The sequence below is a fragment of the Tiliqua scincoides genome, chromosome 1, assembly GCF_035046505.1.
Source record: "Tiliqua scincoides isolate rTilSci1 chromosome 1, rTilSci1.hap2, whole genome shotgun sequence".
Classification (NCBI taxonomy): Eukaryota; Metazoa; Chordata; class Lepidosauria; order Squamata; family Scincidae; genus Tiliqua; species Tiliqua scincoides.
The window spans coordinates 65213054-65233972 of record NC_089821.1 but is presented as its reverse complement, the minus strand read 5'-3'; the positions used below and the strand labels follow the sequence as shown (position 1 = coordinate 65233972).

At 46.3% G+C, this 20919-nt stretch overlaps 1 protein-coding gene across 1 annotated transcript; it reads left to right on the top strand.

The window, feature by feature from the left end:
• The first annotated feature begins 58 nt into the window (after positions 1-58).
• TMEM109 (transmembrane protein 109) lies at positions 59-7562 on the top strand. Its single transcript, XM_066634702.1, has 4 exons — positions 59-343; positions 1442-1710; positions 3261-3363; positions 4451-7562. Exons 1-4 carry the CDS (start codon positions 160-162, stop codon positions 4831-4833), a joined length of 939 nt encoding a protein of 312 aa, XP_066490799.1. The 5' UTR covers positions 59-159; the 3' UTR covers positions 4834-7562.
• Positions 7563-20919: the final 13357 nt, after the last annotated feature.

Sequence of the window (20919 nt, the reverse complement as noted above, 5' to 3'; positions counted from 1 at the left end):
CGGGCATCAGTGACTATCGCTCCCAGCATGCAACTGGGGAAGCTGAGGGACGACTTCGGAAGTTCCACGAAGTTTGCTGGGAAGTGTCTCTAGGCCCGGCTGCAGAACTACAGTTCCCAGCGGGCCCGTGGGCAGCGCTCCAGGGCCACGTGTCCCAGAATGCAGCGGGGCTGGGAGCCGGATTTGAATGTCGCCATAGAGACAGGGCAGAGGAGGGTTCCCTGGGCTGGCCCGGCCGCTGGCTTCCTCGCTCCCCTTGAGGCAGGAGGGAACGGGGCGCCTCCCCAGCGCGCGTGTCGGCCTCGTCAGGCGTCCTCTGTGGCGTCGCCTTCATCCTCCCCGGGTAGGCGCCGGCTGTGGGTCCGGCTCGGGGCTGGAGAAGGAGCAAGCCGCGGCCTCTGGCCCGCAGCCGGGTAGCTCCCTGGACGCCGCTGCCCGTGACAGGCTGCGAGGGGGTTGAGGCCTTCAGCCGGTTCCGAGACGGGCAGGGCAGGCGGTCGCTGCGGGCTCGGCTGGGCGACCCGGAGTACCGGCGTGGCTATGGACCGGCCCGCAGCCGAGGCCTTCGGCAGCGAACTTCACGGGCAGAGCTGCGTAACCCGTCGCGCGCCGTGCTGTCGACAAGGGGCCTCCTTGCCATTCCTGCGGTGACTGGCCGCTCCTGGTAGTGCCAGTCAGCGGGCGGTGCGGGCGGGCTCGGGGCTTTCCGAGGGAAGAACAGAGCGTCATTTCTCAGGTGGGCCGCCTGGTGGGCCCCTGGGAGGTGCAGGAGGCGGGACCTGGTGGGCTCTCCGGTACTCACGGGAGCCCCACACCCCATTACTGGCTGCAGGACCAGCAGTGCAGCACAGTAGGCAGCGGTGGAAGCTCAGTGGGCAGAGCTCCAGCTCGGGCTTTCCTGGCACTCAAGAAGCCCTCCTGCTCGCCCTGAGCCTCTCATCGGGCATCGCATCTGGCCTCCCGACATCATCGCCACTTACTTCTTCCAGTAGGTGGACTGTGCAGAGTGGTATGGTGGGGACCAAAGTGGAGAAGCTGGAACAGAGGAGTTTCTTGCTCTGTCTGGCCCAGGGCCAGTCCTCTCCAACTTTCCAGCACCAGTGCAGCCCAAGGTGAGGGAACAGATGTTCCCATACTTTGAGGAGGCCTCTGTGACTGCCTCCCCACCACTGCATGCAGCACAAGCCCCATTGGCACAGCTGCACCGGCCCTGGGAAATTGGATAGGACTGGGCCCACAGTCTGCATTTTCTGACTGTGCAATCCATCTTTATCTATAGCATTTCTCTCGAATTCAGGCCGTTGCTAGCAAAAAAGCAGTTGCGTGCATTTTTGTGGCTAGAATGTCACAGGCTTACTTGTCGTTTCTTGGTCAGATACGCCAGAACCCCAGATAATGAACTTGCCTTTAAGGCCATTGCTATTTTACATTGTATTTGCAGAGAAGTTGGGCATGTTGGCCAAAACTAGAGAGATGACCAGATGGGGCTCTGCCTCACGGGGCTGCCGCCTACCACTACTACGTCCGTCCTTGGCCATCCTGTTGTTGCTTGCTGTCTTTCACGTGGAGATAACGTATGGCCAAGATCACAGGAGTACCTCACGGCAAAGAAAGCTTGTGCAATCTGACTTTCTGTCCGAAATTGCTCACGCCGTAAAGGAAACCTTGGAGGATTTGATTGGACAAGAAAATTTCCGTATGTTGGATAAGGTAAGAAAGAAGTTTCATCTTCAGTTGTTTTGTATATCTTCTAGTGGGTATAAATGAGCTACACGTTCAGGAAAAAAGCACGTTGTACACAGTCTTTGCCAAACCACTTCTGTAAACTGGTCGGTATAGCATGATTGAATGATCCTTTAAGATAAAACAAATAAGTGAAGACTTATGTTTGTAGAAACCTAGCATGTCACAGCTAGTCTTCTCTTTCTGCATACAGAGATCTTTGGGAAACAATAGCAGCAGCCAAGGTAAAGTATCAATCATGTTAAAACATTTAAAAAGCTTGGGCAAATAAGAGAGGTATTCCACTTGATACCAAAAAATAAAGCATCAAGTAAACATCCTGAGGAAAGGATTTCAAAAGTTGAAGTGTCAGACTTGAGACCCTCCTGTTGAGGGTTGCTACTTGCCTCAACTAGTAAGGGATCTGCAGAAATAACTCTGAGGATGTCAGTACCTAGACAGGCTTGTGTAGAAACCTATCCAGCTTGGGACCAGAAGTCAAAACCCTAACCTTCATTTTGAATTGGTTTGACCTAAAGAGAGCTGTAACATGTGCTTTTTAAAAAATGTGTGGCTTCACTCTAAGGCAACACTGAATTTCCCCAATATTTCTTCTGGAAAAAAGAATCTAGCACCTGTCATTCACTGCAATCTTGTACAGCTGGCTGCACATCTTCAGATTGGAGGAAGGTGCCCTTTGTTCTGGAAGATTCTATTTTGCTATCCATTATGGACAGCAAGTGCTTTCTCCTCTAGAGAGGACATTTTATAACTTAATTCCGTGCCTGTTTGATAGTTCTATTTAGGTTAATACAAAGGAGTCGCATTATAGTCAAAGGGGCTTAATCTTAGGAAAGTGTGGATAGGATTGCTGCTTAAATCTCCAGTTTGTTAAAAAGGAAATGGAAACTTGTGGTGAACTGAGATTTTTCTGGCAGGTACACTGGAATTTGAAGAGCACCCCCCCCCTTTAGCACATTTGGTAACCTAGGGAGCTAACAGTCTGTTATCTTCTGATATCAGTGTAGAACAGGGGTGTCCACACTTTTTGGCAGGAGGGCCACATCATCTCTCTGACACTGTGCTGGAGGTGTAGAAAAAAATAAATTTACATTTCAAATCTGAATAAATTTACATAAATGAATATATTAGAGATGGAATTTATAAGAATAAATGAAGGCCTTGCAATAGTTCAAGACCTATAAAAGGCCTTGTACAAAGCAAGGCTGGCCTTTCCTTTGCTGCTGGTGCTGCATCACAGATGTGAAACAGCAAGCAGTGGAGGGAGCTCACAGCTCACGCGAGAGGTTGAACAGTCGCCCTCACGCTGAGAGCAGTTGCATCGGGCCAGCATGGGCTCCAGCAAGTCTCTGGACTTGCTGAGGGCCAGATTGGGAGTCTCTGAGGGCCACAAGTGGCCAGAGTTCGGGCACCCCTGGTGTAGAATCTCAGAGTGAGCAATTGTGATCTCAGAGTTGGTACTGAGGTATTTAGTAACCTACTTAGAATCTCCATGTATGTGTTTGCTCTTCTTACAGAATCTCTCTTCCTTGGTCTGGATAGTGTCCTCGGGGATCTCCTCAGGTCTGCATGTTGTGGCTCGAATTGCAGGCCAGTTCCTGACTTCCTTTGGGATGAATGGTAAGCAGGCACGGGGAGGAGAAGAGCAGAACAAATTTGTGACCTGCTCAAACTTTTACTCGCTCCTGAATTCTTTGCATAGAACATAGGTGGCAGTCCTATGGTTCTGTCTGTATTGGAGAATGGCCTGGTTTGGGGATTAGCATGTACAAGCCTGCTTAAACCAACAATGACTCGTATTATTCTTTGTTTAGAATGGCAGCAGGACTGAGGTTGCTTGTACTTGCCCAAGGAAAGTGTGGTGTTATGTTTTCCAAGCAGCACCCCATTCTTAAAAGTTTTTTTAAAAAACCTAAAGTAGTATTTTATATATCAGCCTTTGCATTTGGAGCACTGCCTATTTGTATGCAAGTGGCTTTCAGGGGAAATGAGCTAAAAATTTGAACATGTTTTGGTTATTTTCTTAGATCTAGACGCTGGGCTCTGCCTTCCTGCTCAATCTTACCCTTTTGTGTTTTGTTGTTTGAAGGGGAACACAATCCCAACTTTGCCCCCTCTCTTTCTTAGGCGCTATGATGTAATCTTTAGTTACCATGGCAGCCTGGCATCCTATAATTTTTGAGGCCTGACTTGGATTGTCGTCTTGGAGCATGTCCCCCATGATTTTTTACAGGTAGACTAAATAAAACCTTAGTGTACATCTAAAAAACATAAAACGTGATTGTGACAAACAGGAGTTTAAAAACCCAATGCAAGCAAATTCAAAAAGAGCTGATTGATGATGATTCCATTTTGAGTGTGTATTTGATGATAAATGCAGATTTGCTGTTACAAAACACATGACATGGTCCTCACTTTCTCTGTGACTAAGTGGGAGTTTATGTGCTGGGCGCTATTAAGAAAAGGTGCTTGCAGGCACCTGATAAAGTGAAGATACTGCTTTGTTTTTATATCTTCTTTTCACCTTGAAACAAAGATGTGCACTCCTATTCTCAATAAGTAGCAGTTGTCTGTCCTGATTCAGTATAAAAAGGATGCTTTATTGTAGTAATTAGTGCTTCTTCCTCACAACTTGCCATAGTGATGAAATAGTGTAGCACTGTGCCATTAAGTACCTAATGTAGCACTTCCTTCTTTTCTGTTCCAGGGGAGCATGCAACGCAGTTCCTGAGGCTGAGCCCCAATAATGTGCAGACACTGCTGCTCTGGGGCCTGGCTGCTTTGATTGGCTACTGGGTGTTGTCGCTGCTGCTGAGTCTGGTCCTCGCCATCTTGAGCCGCATCATGTGGGGCCTCCACATGGTCATCTTTGCAGCTTGTTTCTTCTTCATTGTTTCTGCGATTCCTGACCGCTCCACGCAGGCTTTGCTTTTGTTGGCCTTACTCACGTTTCACGCCTTACTGGGCCGGTTGAGTGGGTCCCGCCACTCTGGGGCACGCCTGGAAGCCAAAGTCCACAGTTTAGAGCGCCAGGTGGAGGAGCTGCAGCGCAAGCATAGGCGGTCTCCTAAACACCTGGATGCAGAATGACACTAAGAGGGGAACCTGTAATGTCAGTCCATCTTGCTAAGAGGCAGCCTTCTCTTTGTATTCAATGATTCCTTCTTAGACGCTCTCAGGTATTTCTTCACCCACAGTTATACAGAAGCATGTGGATCCCAAAGGGATCTTCTGTATAGGGGAATGAATGCAATAGTAGAACTTAAGTGATATGCTCAAAAACTTTCTCTGTTTCTATTTTTTTTCTCCTCCCCCTCCCTCCCGGTATGTATTCTTCTAGAACCGGGGTCGGCAACCTGCCACTTTGGAGCAGCAAGCGGCTCTTCAGCCGTCTGCTGCGGCTCCCTGCAGGGCCAACCCGTCCGGGGGGGAGGGGCTCACCCCTTCCGCGACGCAGCCACTGCTCACCAGCCCGAGCACACACGCGCAGCTCCCATACCTCCTGCAGCTGCGCCCACTGGCACGCCCACACATGCAGCTACGCTGAGAAGTAGCCCAGCTGCCCGCCCCACACCTCAAGTGTTGAGCTTCCAGCCAACACAGGTGAGGCCAGATCAGAGAGGGATCGCGCGGGCGGGAGGAAGAGGAGGGCGCTGGAGCAGCTCCTGCCCAAAAATCCTGCACCACCGCCGCTGCAGCCGCACGTTCCCTCCTGCCCGAGCTGCAGCGCCAGCTGCCTGCCTGTGTAGGGGAGGGTGTGTAAACGAAGGGGTTTGAACCCCCTGATGACCCCCCTTCCCACAAGCAGCCCTGACCCCAGGGAGCCAAGGCAAAAGCAAGCAATTGAGTGCAGCTGCTCTGTCCTCCTCCCAAACTTAGAGCACAATCTTATGCGTGTCTCCTCAGTAGTAAGTCCCATTGTGCTTTCTCCCAGGAAAGTGTGCCCAGGATTACAGCCTTCAAGCTCCCTACTCTGCATTCCCCCCATCGCTCACTCACCCTCTCACTGCCCCATTTCCTTCACTTGGAAACTTGAAAGGGGTTTGGAGACCCCTGCACCAGATGGTATTCTGTATATGTTTGTATACTGTATGTGTAACATACTGTATATGTAGCACCAAAGCATATTTCATGGTTGGGAAGTAATCACTGTTAGTATGCCTCTTATTTTATGCAGTTTTGAACTCTTAGCTTGTTTGTTCAAGAGCACCTTTGTGAACAGTGTTAAGTAGTACTAAGTGGTCTTGTTCAGAGGTAGTATTGTGCGGAAAGGCATTTACAGAAGTACAGAAGTAAATGACAGTAAAGAATGACAGTATCCTTCACAAGCAGTTCACCTGTGCACAATCTAAAACAGTTGTTCTCCAACTGTGGGTCTGGACCTGATTTTTAGTGGGACCTACAAGAGGGGAGTGTATTATATAACTGGGACCTATAAGAGGGGAGCGCAAACTATATATGCAGCGTTACCTTCATTTTAGATGTCAAAAGGGTTTTGTGGCTCCCACAGTTTTCTTTTTTCCGGAAAACTGATCCAAATGGCTCTTTTGAGTGTTTAAGGTTGCCGACCCCTGTTCTAGAAGAATCACCATCTTGCTTTATATCCCATCTGGCTTATGGCTGACCATTTTGTTTCTTGGAGGATGAAAGACCTGATTTTGGGGGTAACAGCGCTGATCATTCTCCATATTGTCTACAGCAGCAGTTTCCAAAGTCCTACTTGGATGTTGGGACTGCTGTGAGTTGTTGTGGGGGGGGGGGGGCAAGAGCACGTGGGTGGCCCAATTAGCACCCCACAGATCGCGGTGCTATGGGAATCCAGGGACATCCCAGCATACCTGGAGTTGTCCTGCAGCCTCCTGGGGGTGAGAGGGGCCTGAAGCTTGCAGCCACCTCCGTGACTCTCCGCGTGGCTGCAACAATCTTCATTCTGCTTTAAGAGCTCACTTCTGGTTCATATGATCACAAATTGCATGTGAGCTCTGGGAGCAGAACGGAGCTCGTTGCAGCCATGTGGAGGATTGTGGAGGTGGCTGCAAGCCTCCAAGACCCCCTGGGAGGCTGCAGAAGACCCCCAGGTAAGTGAGGATGTCCCTGGGTCCCAGCAGTGCTGCAGTCAGTTATTCCTGGGTAACTCCCCCTAAGGGGGAATGGCCCAGTTTTGTTTCCCAGTGGTGGGTTGCGACCCACACTTTGGGAACCACTGGTCTACTGTGCTACATATCTGGGCAGGGGTGTATGACTGTTGTGCAGTATGCCCTAATGATACCAGGTCAAGATGTTGCACCAGCATGTAAATCTCTATATCCAACAGTAAAGCCCACTGTGCCAAGTGCCTTCAGGAAAGCTAAATGTGGTTACTGTGTTTGTGGTGGCAACTGAGGAAACCAAAATGTTAGGTATGGGAGTGTTTACAAAACTTTTTGATCTCCCAGCTCCTTACAAGCCAAGTCCAAAGGTGTCCACCAAATCTGGCGCTATGCCATTTTATTATGTATGCTTGTTTTGCGTGAGGAAATTTGACAATGCCATGATAGGTGGTGTTCACATGCCTGTTCTGGGTGAAATAAGCCATAGACCAGAGACAAAGTGAATGTACACAGCTTTTCCCTCCAGACAGAATTTGCTACATGCCACTTGCAAGTGGAATAGCAAGCCCACCTTTTGGAGACTCTTAATGCCTTTTCTGGGAACGGGGGGCATAATTGTTTCTGGTGTGCTAGCCACATACTTGTTGCCAATATATTTTTTTAAATCACTAGTTTTAAACAAGTGGACTATTTTGTTACATATTTCCAAATAAAGTGTATTTGACCTTCTCCTGTTTGTGTGGAGTGAGACTTTCTGCTTCTCTTCTTTGTAAATGGGTGATGCACAGACTGCAGTAGGCAAGTTGGATGTGGGAGTTCATGAGGAGTTAGGCCAACGCAAACTTCTTAACGTGAATGCTTAAAGCATAGTAGGGAAGTGTATGGGTTGACCTGGTGCCTAGACCACATATTTAAAATAGCTTGGTGAATGCACACTACCTTGCAGCCTGATCTTCTGCATGCTGATCAAGTTCAGTCCTGCTGTCTCTCCATAACTGGCCATGGGATTGTAGCCTTATTCCAGCTACAGGCAGTGTGCATGCATGTGTGTCAAATCCCACTGAAAGGTAGGTTGAAGGTTGTATCTTGACACATAGCAAAGGAACCTCATAACCCAACGCTTCCCAATCTTCTACACCCCCTGATGGCCCCATGTGCTGCAGACACAGTGTGCAACTTCTGGAAGTTAACCGGCAGCTATGTCATCGCGAGTTACTTCTGGGTTCGGAGACCACAACAGGAGTTACAAGCAGTGGTGAGAGGCTCAGGGCAGGCAGGAGGGCTTTCCCCAGTGTGTGAAAACTGCACACGAGCTTGGCCCACCAGGTTTAGCGTCCTACCACCATTTTTAGCTTCCATTGCATTCTTGCTGATGGCTGGCCAGCAGCAGGCATTTCCACACACAGTTTAGGAACCCCTGTAAATCTAAGTCGCTGTTTTTCTGTTCCATAACTGACTCTTTTTGTAGGCTTTACAGTGAAATAGGTGAACTTGAATGTGATGAAGTAATTGCCCTAATGTTTTGCCACATGCCCTTGGTTTCCATTTCAGTATTTGGGTATGCATATTAAGTGGTCTTGAAAGAGAGCTGCATGCATGCACACTCTCCTGGCTGATCAGTCAAGAAGGCCTAATGGAAGAAATTCTGCACCCCAAATATTGCCTGGCTGTAGAAAGCCATTTGAAATGGAGAATCACAATTAAAAAAAATATACACTGTATTAGCGTTGATCCTGATCAAACAACAGCAGTTAAATAATTTTTTCTTCATTATTTCAAATAGTGACCATCACAGTTTTTGTTTCTAAGATGATTTGGTTCTTTTTTTTGGGGGGGGGGGGTGTTGAGAGGTGCATGATCCAGCAATGGAAAGAGAAGAAAGGGTTTTGATCTATAGAAAATTGCATCAAATTCCTCATTAAATCAGTGGGACAGAGTTACTTGCAACCAGTCTGTCCCCATGGATACTAGCAAGGACTTTTGATGTAGCTGTCTTATGGATTGGAACCATTACATTCATGAAATGGAAGGGGATTGTTGTAGAATGGGGTTAACCTTCCTGGTATTTGCCAAGCCTTTCTTGCTGTTCCAGAGAGTAAGTACTCTTGAAACTAAGCTACATGGTCTTAAGCTTAAACTAAGCTTAAAGGAAAGATGAATGTAATAGGCACTGATGCCAAACATGAGATGCCCAATGGACTGACAGACACATACTACAGTATTTCTACCCTTTCACAAGTGTTGCCACAGCAAAGGGCAAAAGCAAAGAACTGCTAGGTGCCCCTTCATCCAGTGTTCAGATTCACTCCTCCCACTTAAGGAAACATACCCATTCAAGGAATACATTTTTGAGCAGAGCAAGGGGAGAAAAATAGCTCCCTTGGAAGAGGGCAGCCATGAGAAACAAATGCACAAGTCACTCCATTGAAGGGTTTGAGTCAGCTGCTGGAAGGAAACATTTTTGCCAGAGTAGGAAGCTGGGATGAGGTGTGAAGGAAGCCTCAGCATCACTCGGGCAAAGCAAGGTCCTGATGGTTCAAAGCGCCATGACTGGCCAGATACCCCCATGGCAGGGAAAAAAGAATGTAGAGGGGGGAGCTAGAACCCATATCAGCTCTTCCACAAAGCTGTTCTCTACCTACCCAGCCACAACAGGCAAAGAGCCGTTTATGTGGCAAGCAACACTTTGCATCACCACAAACCTGGCTGGGGTGCTGTAGCACATGGACTTATCAGAGGGAGTGCTGCATGGGCTAAGACTTAGGCTGGTATGCAACAGAGCGCATCTACTGCAGTGGCCTGCGCATCTAGACATCTGCACACACCCCATGCCCTTTCCAACAGCACTGATTTCTGCATTGTGGCTGACTGTGGCTACCCTGCCCAACTTCCTGTAACACTGTGACAACATGGGGCTTAAAGATGATCATTGCTGAGGAACTTGGGGTTGGTTGGTTGGCAACCTTCAGTCTCAAAAGACTATGGTATAAGCCTACAGCATCCGGTATTCCCAGGTGGTCTCCCATCCAACTACTAACCAGGCCTGACCCTGCTTAGCTTCCAAGATCAGATGAGATCAACTAACCAGGCCTGACCCTGCTTAGCTTCCAAGATCAGATGAGATCAGGTATGTGCAGGGTAACAGTTGCTGCTAACACATAAAAGTAAACAATGGTAAGTGAATAGCAGCAAAAATCGAACAAACATAGCAGATAAAACACAGCAGGAACATTCACCAGCAAACACACTCTTAAGAAGCAACAAAGTTGTTTTTTTAAAGCTTTGGCTGTCCAATCTCTTGCTTTCCTGATGCAATTCCATGCTTGTGGGATACCAATGGCTCCAAGCACACAGTGCTTTCATGTCTTCTACTGCAACACAGGAGAGCCTGGCTTTGTTCCTGGTCTAGATGAAAGAAAAAGAGCTTCACTTGAGGGAAAGGGGGAAATGTAATTGGTAGCGTCTGCCATTCTCTGGGGGTAAAGAGGAAAAAAATGCAGCAGAATGAACCTCTTTCACATTGGCTGAATGCAACAGTACATTTGGTAAGGACATCAGACTGTAAACCTCCAGGCCTAGAAAGCCTGCTCTTTCCTCTTGGTGATGAGCTGTGTTGCAAGGATCTAATGAGGGATTAGTCCTGGCAATTCACAATCCCTCCTGGGTAAGCTAAAGATGCTAAGAGTTTTAAACACTTTCATTTCTACTGCCAGTTCATGGCTAAGTAAGAACTTTTTATCCTTGCCTCTGTGTGTGTGTGTGTGTGTGTGTGTGTGTGTGTGTTAAAAACCATAATTGTGACTTACAGTCTCTCTTCTGATTGGAAAGTCTGCTTTTCACTTGCAACACAAACAATGTTTGATATTGTGGCAGCTAAAGCAACATCCCTGTGCTTTTTAAATGAGGCAATCCATCTGTCCATCCCCCCATGTTGAAATTCTACTGGAACCTGCTTACGAAGCAAATGGCTCTAGTGCTGCTTGTGAGAGTTACAGGATCTTTTCCAGACTAATCTGTCCTCCAGGCTCAAACAAGAATAATCTCAGTAAGGGAGAATAGAGGGTGCTTCACCCTGGTATGCAGGGTGGCTAGTAGCTCTGTCAGTAGCCCAGACTTCTCAGCTTTTGGCTACAAGCCTCACCTCCTTGGCCCTCTACAAGTAGCTTTGTAGCACTATAAATGTCACAAAGTGATAGAAACCACTGCCCCAGTGCCTGGCTTCCCCCTGTTCTAGCCTTTGTGGGACTGAATCTTGCTCCCAGCAAGGTAGCAAGTTGCTAGCTATCCCAGCTACAAACTACAAGCTATCCCAAGGATATTATTTCAGATTTCAGTAGAGGGATGGCCAGATTTACAAAAAGCATCAAAGGACCACTTTTCAAAGGTCCTTTTCAAGTGGAGCTTTTCAAGATTGTAAATCACAAAACAGCAGTTTTGTTTTAAGAGCATTTGTGGTGGTGAGGCTTTTTAAATGTCTCTGGGGCTACAATCCTATACACACTAACCTAGGAGTAAGTTCCGCTGAACTCAGTGGGACTTAACTTCTACATAAACATGCATAGAATTGCACCATAAGAACATCAGGACAGAATCTTCATCCTTTCATAAGTAAAAGATTGGTGGGTGCCCAATCATTTGGAATTGAGGCCATAGCTTGGTGTCAGAGTACATGTTTTACATGTGAAGTAGGCCTCAGGTTTAATTCCCAGCATTTCCAGAGAGGCTGGAAAATACCCCTGCCGAAAACCCTAATGAGTGGTTGCCAATCTGTGCTTATAGTATTGAACATGGATCAGTGATCTGATTTTACAGTATACAGTATGTGAGTGTTCATGATGCATAGACCTATTCAGTTGTTGCATAGTGCTAGTTGCTCAACGACAATCACTGAGCAAGCCAGAGACATACATTATCTTTTTATGAGGTTTATAATATGGGGGGGGGGGGGAATGCTTCCCTCCTTCCTAAATGGCATCCCTGATCATACACTGTTCAAATGGAAGTTAGCATTCTACATTACAGAAACATGCTTGTCCTGCCCTGTCTTTTACATATTATGCTAAAAGCATAATTGGGCTCTAGGATTGGTTCACTGTCAAGCTCTTCCAGCACAGGCAGGCACTCAATGTTGTTCAGTGCTTCTTCGGTGACTACATTTTCTCTGGAATATAGCTCAGAGTAGTGCTGCACCCAGCGTTCCATCTGCTGCGCCCGATCCTGGATGACCTCGCCTGTGGCAGACTTCAGAGGGGCAATTTTCTTCTGTGTTGGACCTAGGGCCTGCTTGATACCATCATACATCCCCTTGATGTTGCCCGTGTCAGCTGCTATCTGTATCTCGGAACAGAGCTGGAGCCAGTAGTCGTTAGCACATCTCCTGGCAGTCTGTTGGACTTTGCTGCGAGCAGTTCGGAGGACCTGCAGGTTGTGCTCACTGGGACAGGCCTTGTATGCTGCTTGAGCTCTCCCCTTTTCCTCAATGACTGGTGTCAACTCCTCAGAGTGGGCTTCAAACCAGTCTGCCGCCTTGTTGGTCTTCTTGCCGAATATGGACAAGGCGGTGTTGTAAACGGTATTCTTGAAATGTTCCCATCTGTTGGATGCGTTTGCGTCGGCCGGGCCTGGAAGAGATTCCTCAAGCGCTTGTGCAAATTCCTCCACTTTTCTCTGATCCCGGGTCTTGCTGGTATCAATGCGAGGTCTTCCTTCCTTTTTCGTGTGATACAGTCGCTTTGTTTGCAGTTTCACTCTGCTGCATACCAGGGAGTGGTCAGTGTCGCAGGCAGCACCATGATAACTGCGAACTTCATGATAACATGATAACATGAGAACTTCACGTCATGATAACATGAGAACTTCACGTGGCCCTGGACTCCCTTGCCTTTGGCAAGGCACCTGGAAAAGACAGCATCCCTGCTGAAGTCCTAAAATGCTGCAAAGAGATCATCGTCACTGAGCTGCATGAAATCCTCTGTCTCTGCTGGAGAGAAGGTGGAGTACCTCAAGACATGAGGGATGCAAACATCATCACGCTGTACAAGAACAAAGGTGACAGGGGTGACTGCAACAACTACCGCGGCATCTCTCTCCTTAGCGTTGTAGGAAAGCTGTTTGCCCGAGTTGTACTAAAGAGGCTCCAGGTACTTGCAGAGAGCGTCTATCCAGAATCGCAGTGTGGATTCCGAGCCAACAGGTCCACCACTGATATGGTATTCTCCCTTAGACAACTGCAGGAGAAATGCAGGGAACAACGACAGCCACTCTTTATAGCCTTCATAGATCTCACAAAGGCTTTTGACCTGGTCAGCAGAGACGGCCTCTTCAAGATTCTCCCCAAGATTGGATGTCCACCCAGGCTCCTCAGCATCATCAGATCCTTCCACAAGGACATGAAGGGCACTGTTGTCTTCGATGGCTCCACATCAGACCCTTTTGACATCCGAAGCGGAGTGAAGCAGGGCTGTGTTCTTGCACCAACCTTGTTTGGGATTTTCTTCGCTGTCCTGCTGAAGCAGGCCTTTGGAACTGCAACAGAAGGCATCTATCTCCGGACCAGATCAGACGGAAAGCTCTTCAACCTCTCCAGACTGAGAGCAAAATCCAAAGTCCAGCTGAAATGTCTGTGTGACTTCCTCTTTGCCGACGATGCAGCTGTCACTACCCACTCTGCCAAAGATCTCCAGCAGCTCATGGATCGTTTTAGCAAGGCCTGCCAAGATTTTGGACTGACAATCAGCCTGAAGAAAACACAGGTCATGGTTCAGGATGTGGACTCACCTCCCTGCATTACAATCTCTGAGCATGAACTGGAGGTTGTCCATGACTTTGTGTACCTTGGCTCAACGATCTCCGACACTCATTCTCTCGATACCGAGCTAAACAAGCGCATCGGTAAAGCAGCTACCACGCTTTCCAGACTCACAAAGAGAGTCTGGTCCAACAAGAAGCTGACGGAACATACCAAGATCCAGGTCTACAGAGCTTGTGTCCTGAGTACACTTCTGTACTGCAGCGAGTCATGGACTCTTCGCTCACAACAGGAGAGGAAATTGAGCGCTTTCCACATGCGCTGCCTCCGACGCATCCTCGGCATCACCTGGCAGGACAAAGTTCCAAACAACACAGTCCTGGAATGAGCTGGAATCCCTAGCATGTATTCACTGCTGAAACAGAGACGCCTGCGTTGGCTTGGTCATGTCGTGAGAATGGATGATGGCCGGATCCCAAAGGATCTCCTCTATGGAGAACTCGTGCAAGGAAAGCGCCCTACAGGTAGACCACAGCTGCGATACAAGGACATCTGCAAGAGGGATCTGAAGGCCTTAGGGATGGACCTCAACAAGTGGGAAACCCTGGCCTCTGAGCGGCCCGCTTGGAGGCAGGCTGTGCAGCATGGCCTTTCCCAGTTTGAAGAGACACTTTGCCAACAGTCTGAGGCTAAGAGGCAAAGAAGGAAGGCCCATAGCCAGGGAGACAGACCAGGGACAGACTGCACTTGCTCCCGGTGTGGAAGGGATTGTCACTCCCGGATTGGCCTTTTCAGCCACACTAGACGCTGTGCCAGAACTACCTTTCAGAGCGCGATACCATAGTCTTTCGAGACTGAAGGTTGCCAATACAAGAATTGGGCTCTCTCTCTCTCTCTCTCTTCTCTCTCTCTCTCACACCCACAGAGAGAGAGAGAGAGAGAGAGAGAGAGAGAGAGAGAGAGAGAGAGAGAGAGAATAGCACCATGGAGAGGATCCAGACTGAGCCTGTGGAGAAGGGGTATTTAACCCTTTCCTGCTATGTTACAGTGAGTGACACAGACCCACTGAAAATCATACCCTTGAAACTGGTATTACAGTAGTTGCTGGAGCAAAGCTTGTTTCCATTGGCACAATGACACTGATGCAATCAGCAATACTTGCTGCTTGTGCTAGCAATGGAGGGAGGGAAGAGACTGGGCTCAAGTCCTGGCACCAGCATGAAGGCACCAGTTATACCCTCATGCCAGTATGGGGATTTTCTGACTTGATCCTATGATGCACTGTGGTACCAATAGTGTTGTTTGTGAAAAGGGGCTGCCTAAGTGGCAGTAAGGGTCATTTGCCAGATGGAAGCTGATCTTGTCCACTTGGCAGCCTCGGATGGATTTACAGTTATAGCCTGTTTCATTAGTAGATAGAGTCTCAAAGAGCAGTTTTTGCTCATAAATCTTCTGTGTGCCAACTGATCTTGTAATGTTCCTCGCCCTTTAACAAAGCAGGTGTCGGGCTTTTAAAACAAATACATAAACAAATGCATAAGTAAAAAAATATCAAAATATGGCTAGGATATTTAAAGCTCAACATTAGAGTCTCATGCAACACTACAGTTCATATGCATTAACTTGTCCATCCAAGAAAAGAATGTGATCTGTGCCATGTGACCAACCCTTATCCATTCCCATTGTACGAAATTAGCCAGTCCCAAATAAACAACTCTTGGGAACCATCTGGCTAGGGGCAAAATGTCACTGGCTCCTTATGAATTTCATTTCAAAATGGGTTTCAAATGCAATTGGGGGGGGGGGAGAGAGAGAGAGAGAAATGTGCTGAATATACAAATCACTTCAAATATTGATTTAGCCCTTACTGGATTTAAACTAGCATCCTACAGATAAAAAGCTTTATATCTGCTGTTGCCACTCATGTGGGCTATCCCAACCCCTGGAGACGGGCTCTGGGAAGACAGTTGTTGGAATGTTCTGATCTTAAAAGATGCTTATGCTCTAATCCTCTCTGTGTTCTGTCTTGCTCTCTTTTTTAGATTCGCCTGTAATCGCTTTACTGTGCAGCCACTGTCCCCTTGTGTTCAATTTGCTTGTGATTTTTAGAGTCTCTCTCTCACTCTCTCTCTGGCTCTCCTCCTCCTTCCACTCCACCACCTCCTCCTCCTTATCTCGTGCCTGTTGCAAAGCTGAGTGTTCCCTTTCAGAAATACAATGGCTTGTATCAGGCCTGGGTCATTCTGTAATCTCAGGTTAAAACGTTCCTCTGTGGTGCCCTAGCATCAAAGCAGTCTGCATGCTCCGACTGGGCAGCCACCCCTCCTAAATTTAGGCCTCAGCTAGAAAGCAGGCAAAGTGATACCAATCAGGAGAGTGCCCAAGACCATGTGCTAAGTGCCTTGCTTTCAGCATTCACCAAGCAGGGTCTCAACCCCAGAACATCAGACGTTCTGCCACTATAGCTGCAATATCTATGGATCTGACATTGTGATTCATTCAGCAAACTTTTGGGGGGGGGGATACCCCATTGCCTTCATAGTAAGGGGTTCACCAAAGAAACCAATTGTTGGCATTGTGATGTACCTGAAGCATCATTTAGGCACATAATGTGGTCTTGTACAGAGATACAATCCTTTTGGGAAGAGGTTATTTGCTATATTAATTTTGTACTATAACAAAAACATTGACGTTTGTAGATACTTATTTTGAATTATCTACCCATTTCTTGGAAATTATCTGCAGGACAGCGGAAATTGATTCTTTGTGTCCTTACTGTACCGACTTAGGTCAACATATTGGAAAGATAAGTGCTCCCCTACTACTCTTAAATGACTGAGGACCTTTGAATTTTATGAACATTTGAATATATGACTTATAGAAGACGACTATATATGGACATATTTTTGGACATTTGGGAGTATTTTTAAGAGTTTTATGCACAGATTGCTTATTAATATCTTTTCTGTTGGTTGTCTGAAAAGTTTTGTAATCTGTATGTATTTCATTAATTTTATGCACACTTTTTTCCTTTTTTCCTTTCCTTTTATTATTATTATTATTATTATTATTATTATTATTATTATTATTATTATTATTATTATTATTATTATTAACAGTATTTATATACCGCTTTTCAACTAAAAGTTCACAAAGCGGTTTACAGAGAAAAATCAAATAACTAATGGCTCCCAGTCCCAAAAGGGCTCACAATCTAAAAAGATGCAAAAAGAACACCAGCAGACAGCTACTAGAAAAGACACTGCTGGGGTGAGGTGGGCCAGTTACTCTCCCCCTGCTAAAAAGAGGAGCACCCACTTGAAAAAGTGCCTCTTACCCAATTAGCAGGGGTAATTTTAGTTTTCATTTTCCTTTGGTTTTGTTGTCATTATTGTTCTGTTCTGGTTTTTGTTTTTCATTCATAAATAAAGGAGTAAAAAAAAATTTGAGGTTCAGGACGAAAGCGTGGCTTCCAGGAACTCCTGCACCATTGCACAGAGTTGAATGAGGAAAAGCATGAGAGGTGCAGGGAGTGGCTCAGAAAGAGCATTCCATGCCTTTTGTAGCAGATTCCACAACAAGTCCAAAGTTTCTTGGTACCCAGGAGTCTCTTGGTAACCAGAATTATGCTATGAAGTGTAGATTAGACTCCTGCTTTCTGTATCTGTATCATACTCCATGCACCCATGCACCCATGCACCCATGCACCCATGCACCCATGCACCCATCTATCTATCTATCTATCTATCTATCTATCTATCTATCTATCTATCTATCTATCTATCATATCATATCATATCATATCATTGCTAATATGACAGAAGACTTGCTTCCAACAGCATCTGTGCTTGTTTCTTTTGGTCCTTTTGGTCCTTTTGGTTTCTTATGATCAAACAAGTTTTGCAAGTTTTTGAAAAACTATAAAACCTGCAAAAATGGTGAAGGGAGATTATCCTGGAATTTATAAAAAAAAAAGTGGTCCAACAAAACCATCCACTCATCCACCCACCCACAAATTAACAGTATATGATACCTACATTAGTACAAATTAAAACATCACTAAGGAGTAAACAAGATTTGGAATTTGCCAGAACCCTTTTTTTAAGGCTGAATGTTAAGCAGAACACACCAAAAGAATGTGGGGAGCAGGATTGAAAATGATGTTGTTGATTTGGTTAAAAAGCCCAAATCTGCTTTTACTAATCTAAAGAAATTTGTCATATTCTTAAAGTGGAGTGGAGGAGATGTTGATGTTATGCAAATAGAATGTGAAATGAGTGTGCATTTTATTACCATAGTAGGAAGTGAGGATTCCTATTGGACTACCTTCAGATCTCTGAAAAAAGCTATTGTCTGTCCCCAGCCTCTCACAAACCTCTTCAAGATCTGTTACTGCAAAACAGGAGACAGCAACATGATCCTGTCTCTGTTGCTCTCCTTTCCTGTCCCAACCACCAGTCAGCAGTGGGGCCACACCAGAGAGCTCCATCAGACAAATCTTTTCTACCATGGAGGCTCAGTATTAGACAGATGTGATCTTTGGGCTGCAACCCATCAACTGTGAGAGAACAAGCTTCTGTTCTGCTGCAATTACCTACATAAGAATATAAGAACAGCCCCACTGGATCAGGCCATAGGCCCATCTAGTCCAACTTCCTGTAACTCACAGCGGCCCACCAAATGCCCCAGGGAGCACACCAGATAACAAGAGACCTCATTCTGGTGCCCTCCCTTGCATCTGGCATTCTGACATAACCCATTTCTAAAATCAGGAGGTTGCGCATACACATCATGGCTTGTACCCCGTAATGGATTTTTCCTCCAGAAACTTGTCCAATCCCCTTTTAAAGGCGTCCAGGCCAGATGCCATCACCACATCCTGCGGCAAGGAGTTCCACAGACTGACCACATGCTGAGTAAAGAAATATTTTCTTTTGTCTATCCCAGGGTTGCCCAAACTCCAGCCCTGGGCCACATGCAACTCTCGAGGCTTCTCAATGCGGCCCTCAGGGAGCCCCCAGTCTCCAATGAGCCTCTGGCCCTCCAGAGATTTGTTGCAGCCCGCACTGGCCCGACACAACTGCTCTCAGCGTGAAGGCAACCGTTTGACCTCTTCGCGTGAGCTGTGGTATGAGGACTTCCTCCACTGCTTGCTGTTTCATGTCTGTGATGCAGTAGTGGCAGTAAAGGAAAGGCCAGTCTTGCTTTGTGCAAGGCCTTTTATAGGGCTTGAGCTATTGCAAGACCTTCATTCATTCATATAAGTTCATCTTTAATATATTCATTTATGTAAACTTATGTAGATTTATTCAAATTTTAAATGTAAATTAATTCTTTCTTTCCCCGGCCCCTGACACAGTGTCAGAGAAATGATGTGGCCCTCCTGCCAAAAACTTTGGACACCCCTGGTCTATCCTAACCCTCCCAACGCTCAATTTTAGTGGATGTCCCCTTGTTCTGGTGTTATGTGAGAGTGTAAAGAGCATCCCTCTATCCACTTTATCCTTCCCATGCATAATTTTGTATGTCTCAATCATGTCCCCCCTCAGGCGCCTCTTTTCTAGGCTGAAGAGGCCCAAATGCCATAGCCTTTCCTCATAAGGAAGGTGCCCCAGCCCCGTAATCATCTTAGTCGGACCTGGTCTCTGAACATGGAGAAAGCACCTTCCCCAAAATTCCATGTACCCGAAGGTGTGGAACTGAAAACAGATTGTTCTCTCAGTCTCCATTTGCTTTCATGTTCTCTCTTTTTGCATAGGAAAAGATGTTTCTGCCTCCTGGTGTCACTTTCTAGTTTTTGGTTCATTCATCATTTTTGGGTAGTTGCTTTTTTTTTAAATTTAAACTCAAAAGCACCACGTATGTATTAGTTCGTTTACTCTGTGCGTGTGTGTGTGTGTGTGTGTGTGTGTGTGTAAAAGTTTACTGTATTATACATGGTAGTCACAACTGATCATCGACTTAAGTACTTAAGCTTATTGAAATCAATGGGCTTAGGAAACATACTTCAAGCTGCATTAAAATGTAGCCTCTGTGTCAAGTGGCCATTTTAACTCTGAGAGCAAGAGGGTGGCTGCCACTAATAAATGGAGAAGTCATGACAGTAGAGCAATAGAGACTGCTCTGTTTTGGACAAGTATGGCTGGATGCTGTAAGGGAGCAGCAGCAGAGCGATAGTCTGAGAATTCTGTCTTTCTGATATTGAAAAATGGCCAGATAAGATCTCTCTGCTCCTTCTGCCTCCCTTATTGCATGTGGCTGGCTCAGGCAGCAAGCATCTGCTGGAAATAGCACAAATGAAGTATGCTAATTGAGCATATGCACAGTGCACATCCGTAATTTTGATGTTCATAAATAAATCACATCACATGTAAATTATGTTGCCTGGATTTAAGGGGCTGCGATATGGCAAACCTGTTCATTAACTGAGTGAATGGCTTGCAGCGCAGTAGCGGGTGAGCAAGCAAGTGGATTCCAGAGTGCCCCCACCATTCTGCATAGCTTGATATGCAAATAGCAGAACACGAAACTTCTTTTCCTGCAAAAGAGAAAACACTTCATTTTTCCATTTAGAGACTGCTGCACATTTACCAGACTAGAATTTTGAGCAGAAGCCTGCCTCGAAATTCTGTACTTATAGGGTTGCCGTCTTATGCAGATCGCTGGATGTTGCCAAGATTTTAGGCCTCTCACCTGGTGCCAGCTTTTCCCATTAGCTGACCTAGACTGCTGTCTTTAAAAAAAAAAAACACACATACACACTTTCTAGACCAGTGTTTCTCAAACTGTGGGTCGGAATCCACTAGGTGGGTCACAAACCAATTTCAGGTGGGTCCCCATTCATTTCAATATTGTATTTTTAATAATAATAATATAATAATATACAGTATTTATATACCACCTTTCTTGGTCTTTATTCAAGACTTTATTCAAGGCGGTTTACATAGGCAGGCTTATTAAATCCACGCAGGGATTTTTACAAATTGTAAGAAGGTTCTTTCTTTCAAGAACCACTACATTCAAGGTGTTACACTCCGATCTGGTTTAACATTCTGGTCTCCATCCTCCCACGCTCCGAGCAGATGGAACAGCTCAGCTGCAGCTTGCCGCTGCTTCAAGGTCGCACGGTGCCGGTGGCCTCGAACTGGCGACCTTGTGGATGTTAATCTTCAGGCAAATGGAGGCTCTACCCTCTAGACCAGACCTCCTGCCCAAATTTTTAATATATTAGACTTGATGCCACCATGGTGTGTGACTGCACTTGGGGAAATGTTACGGACTTTTAACATGCTACTATGCATATACTTTAAACAGTCAACAGGACTTACTCCTGGGTAA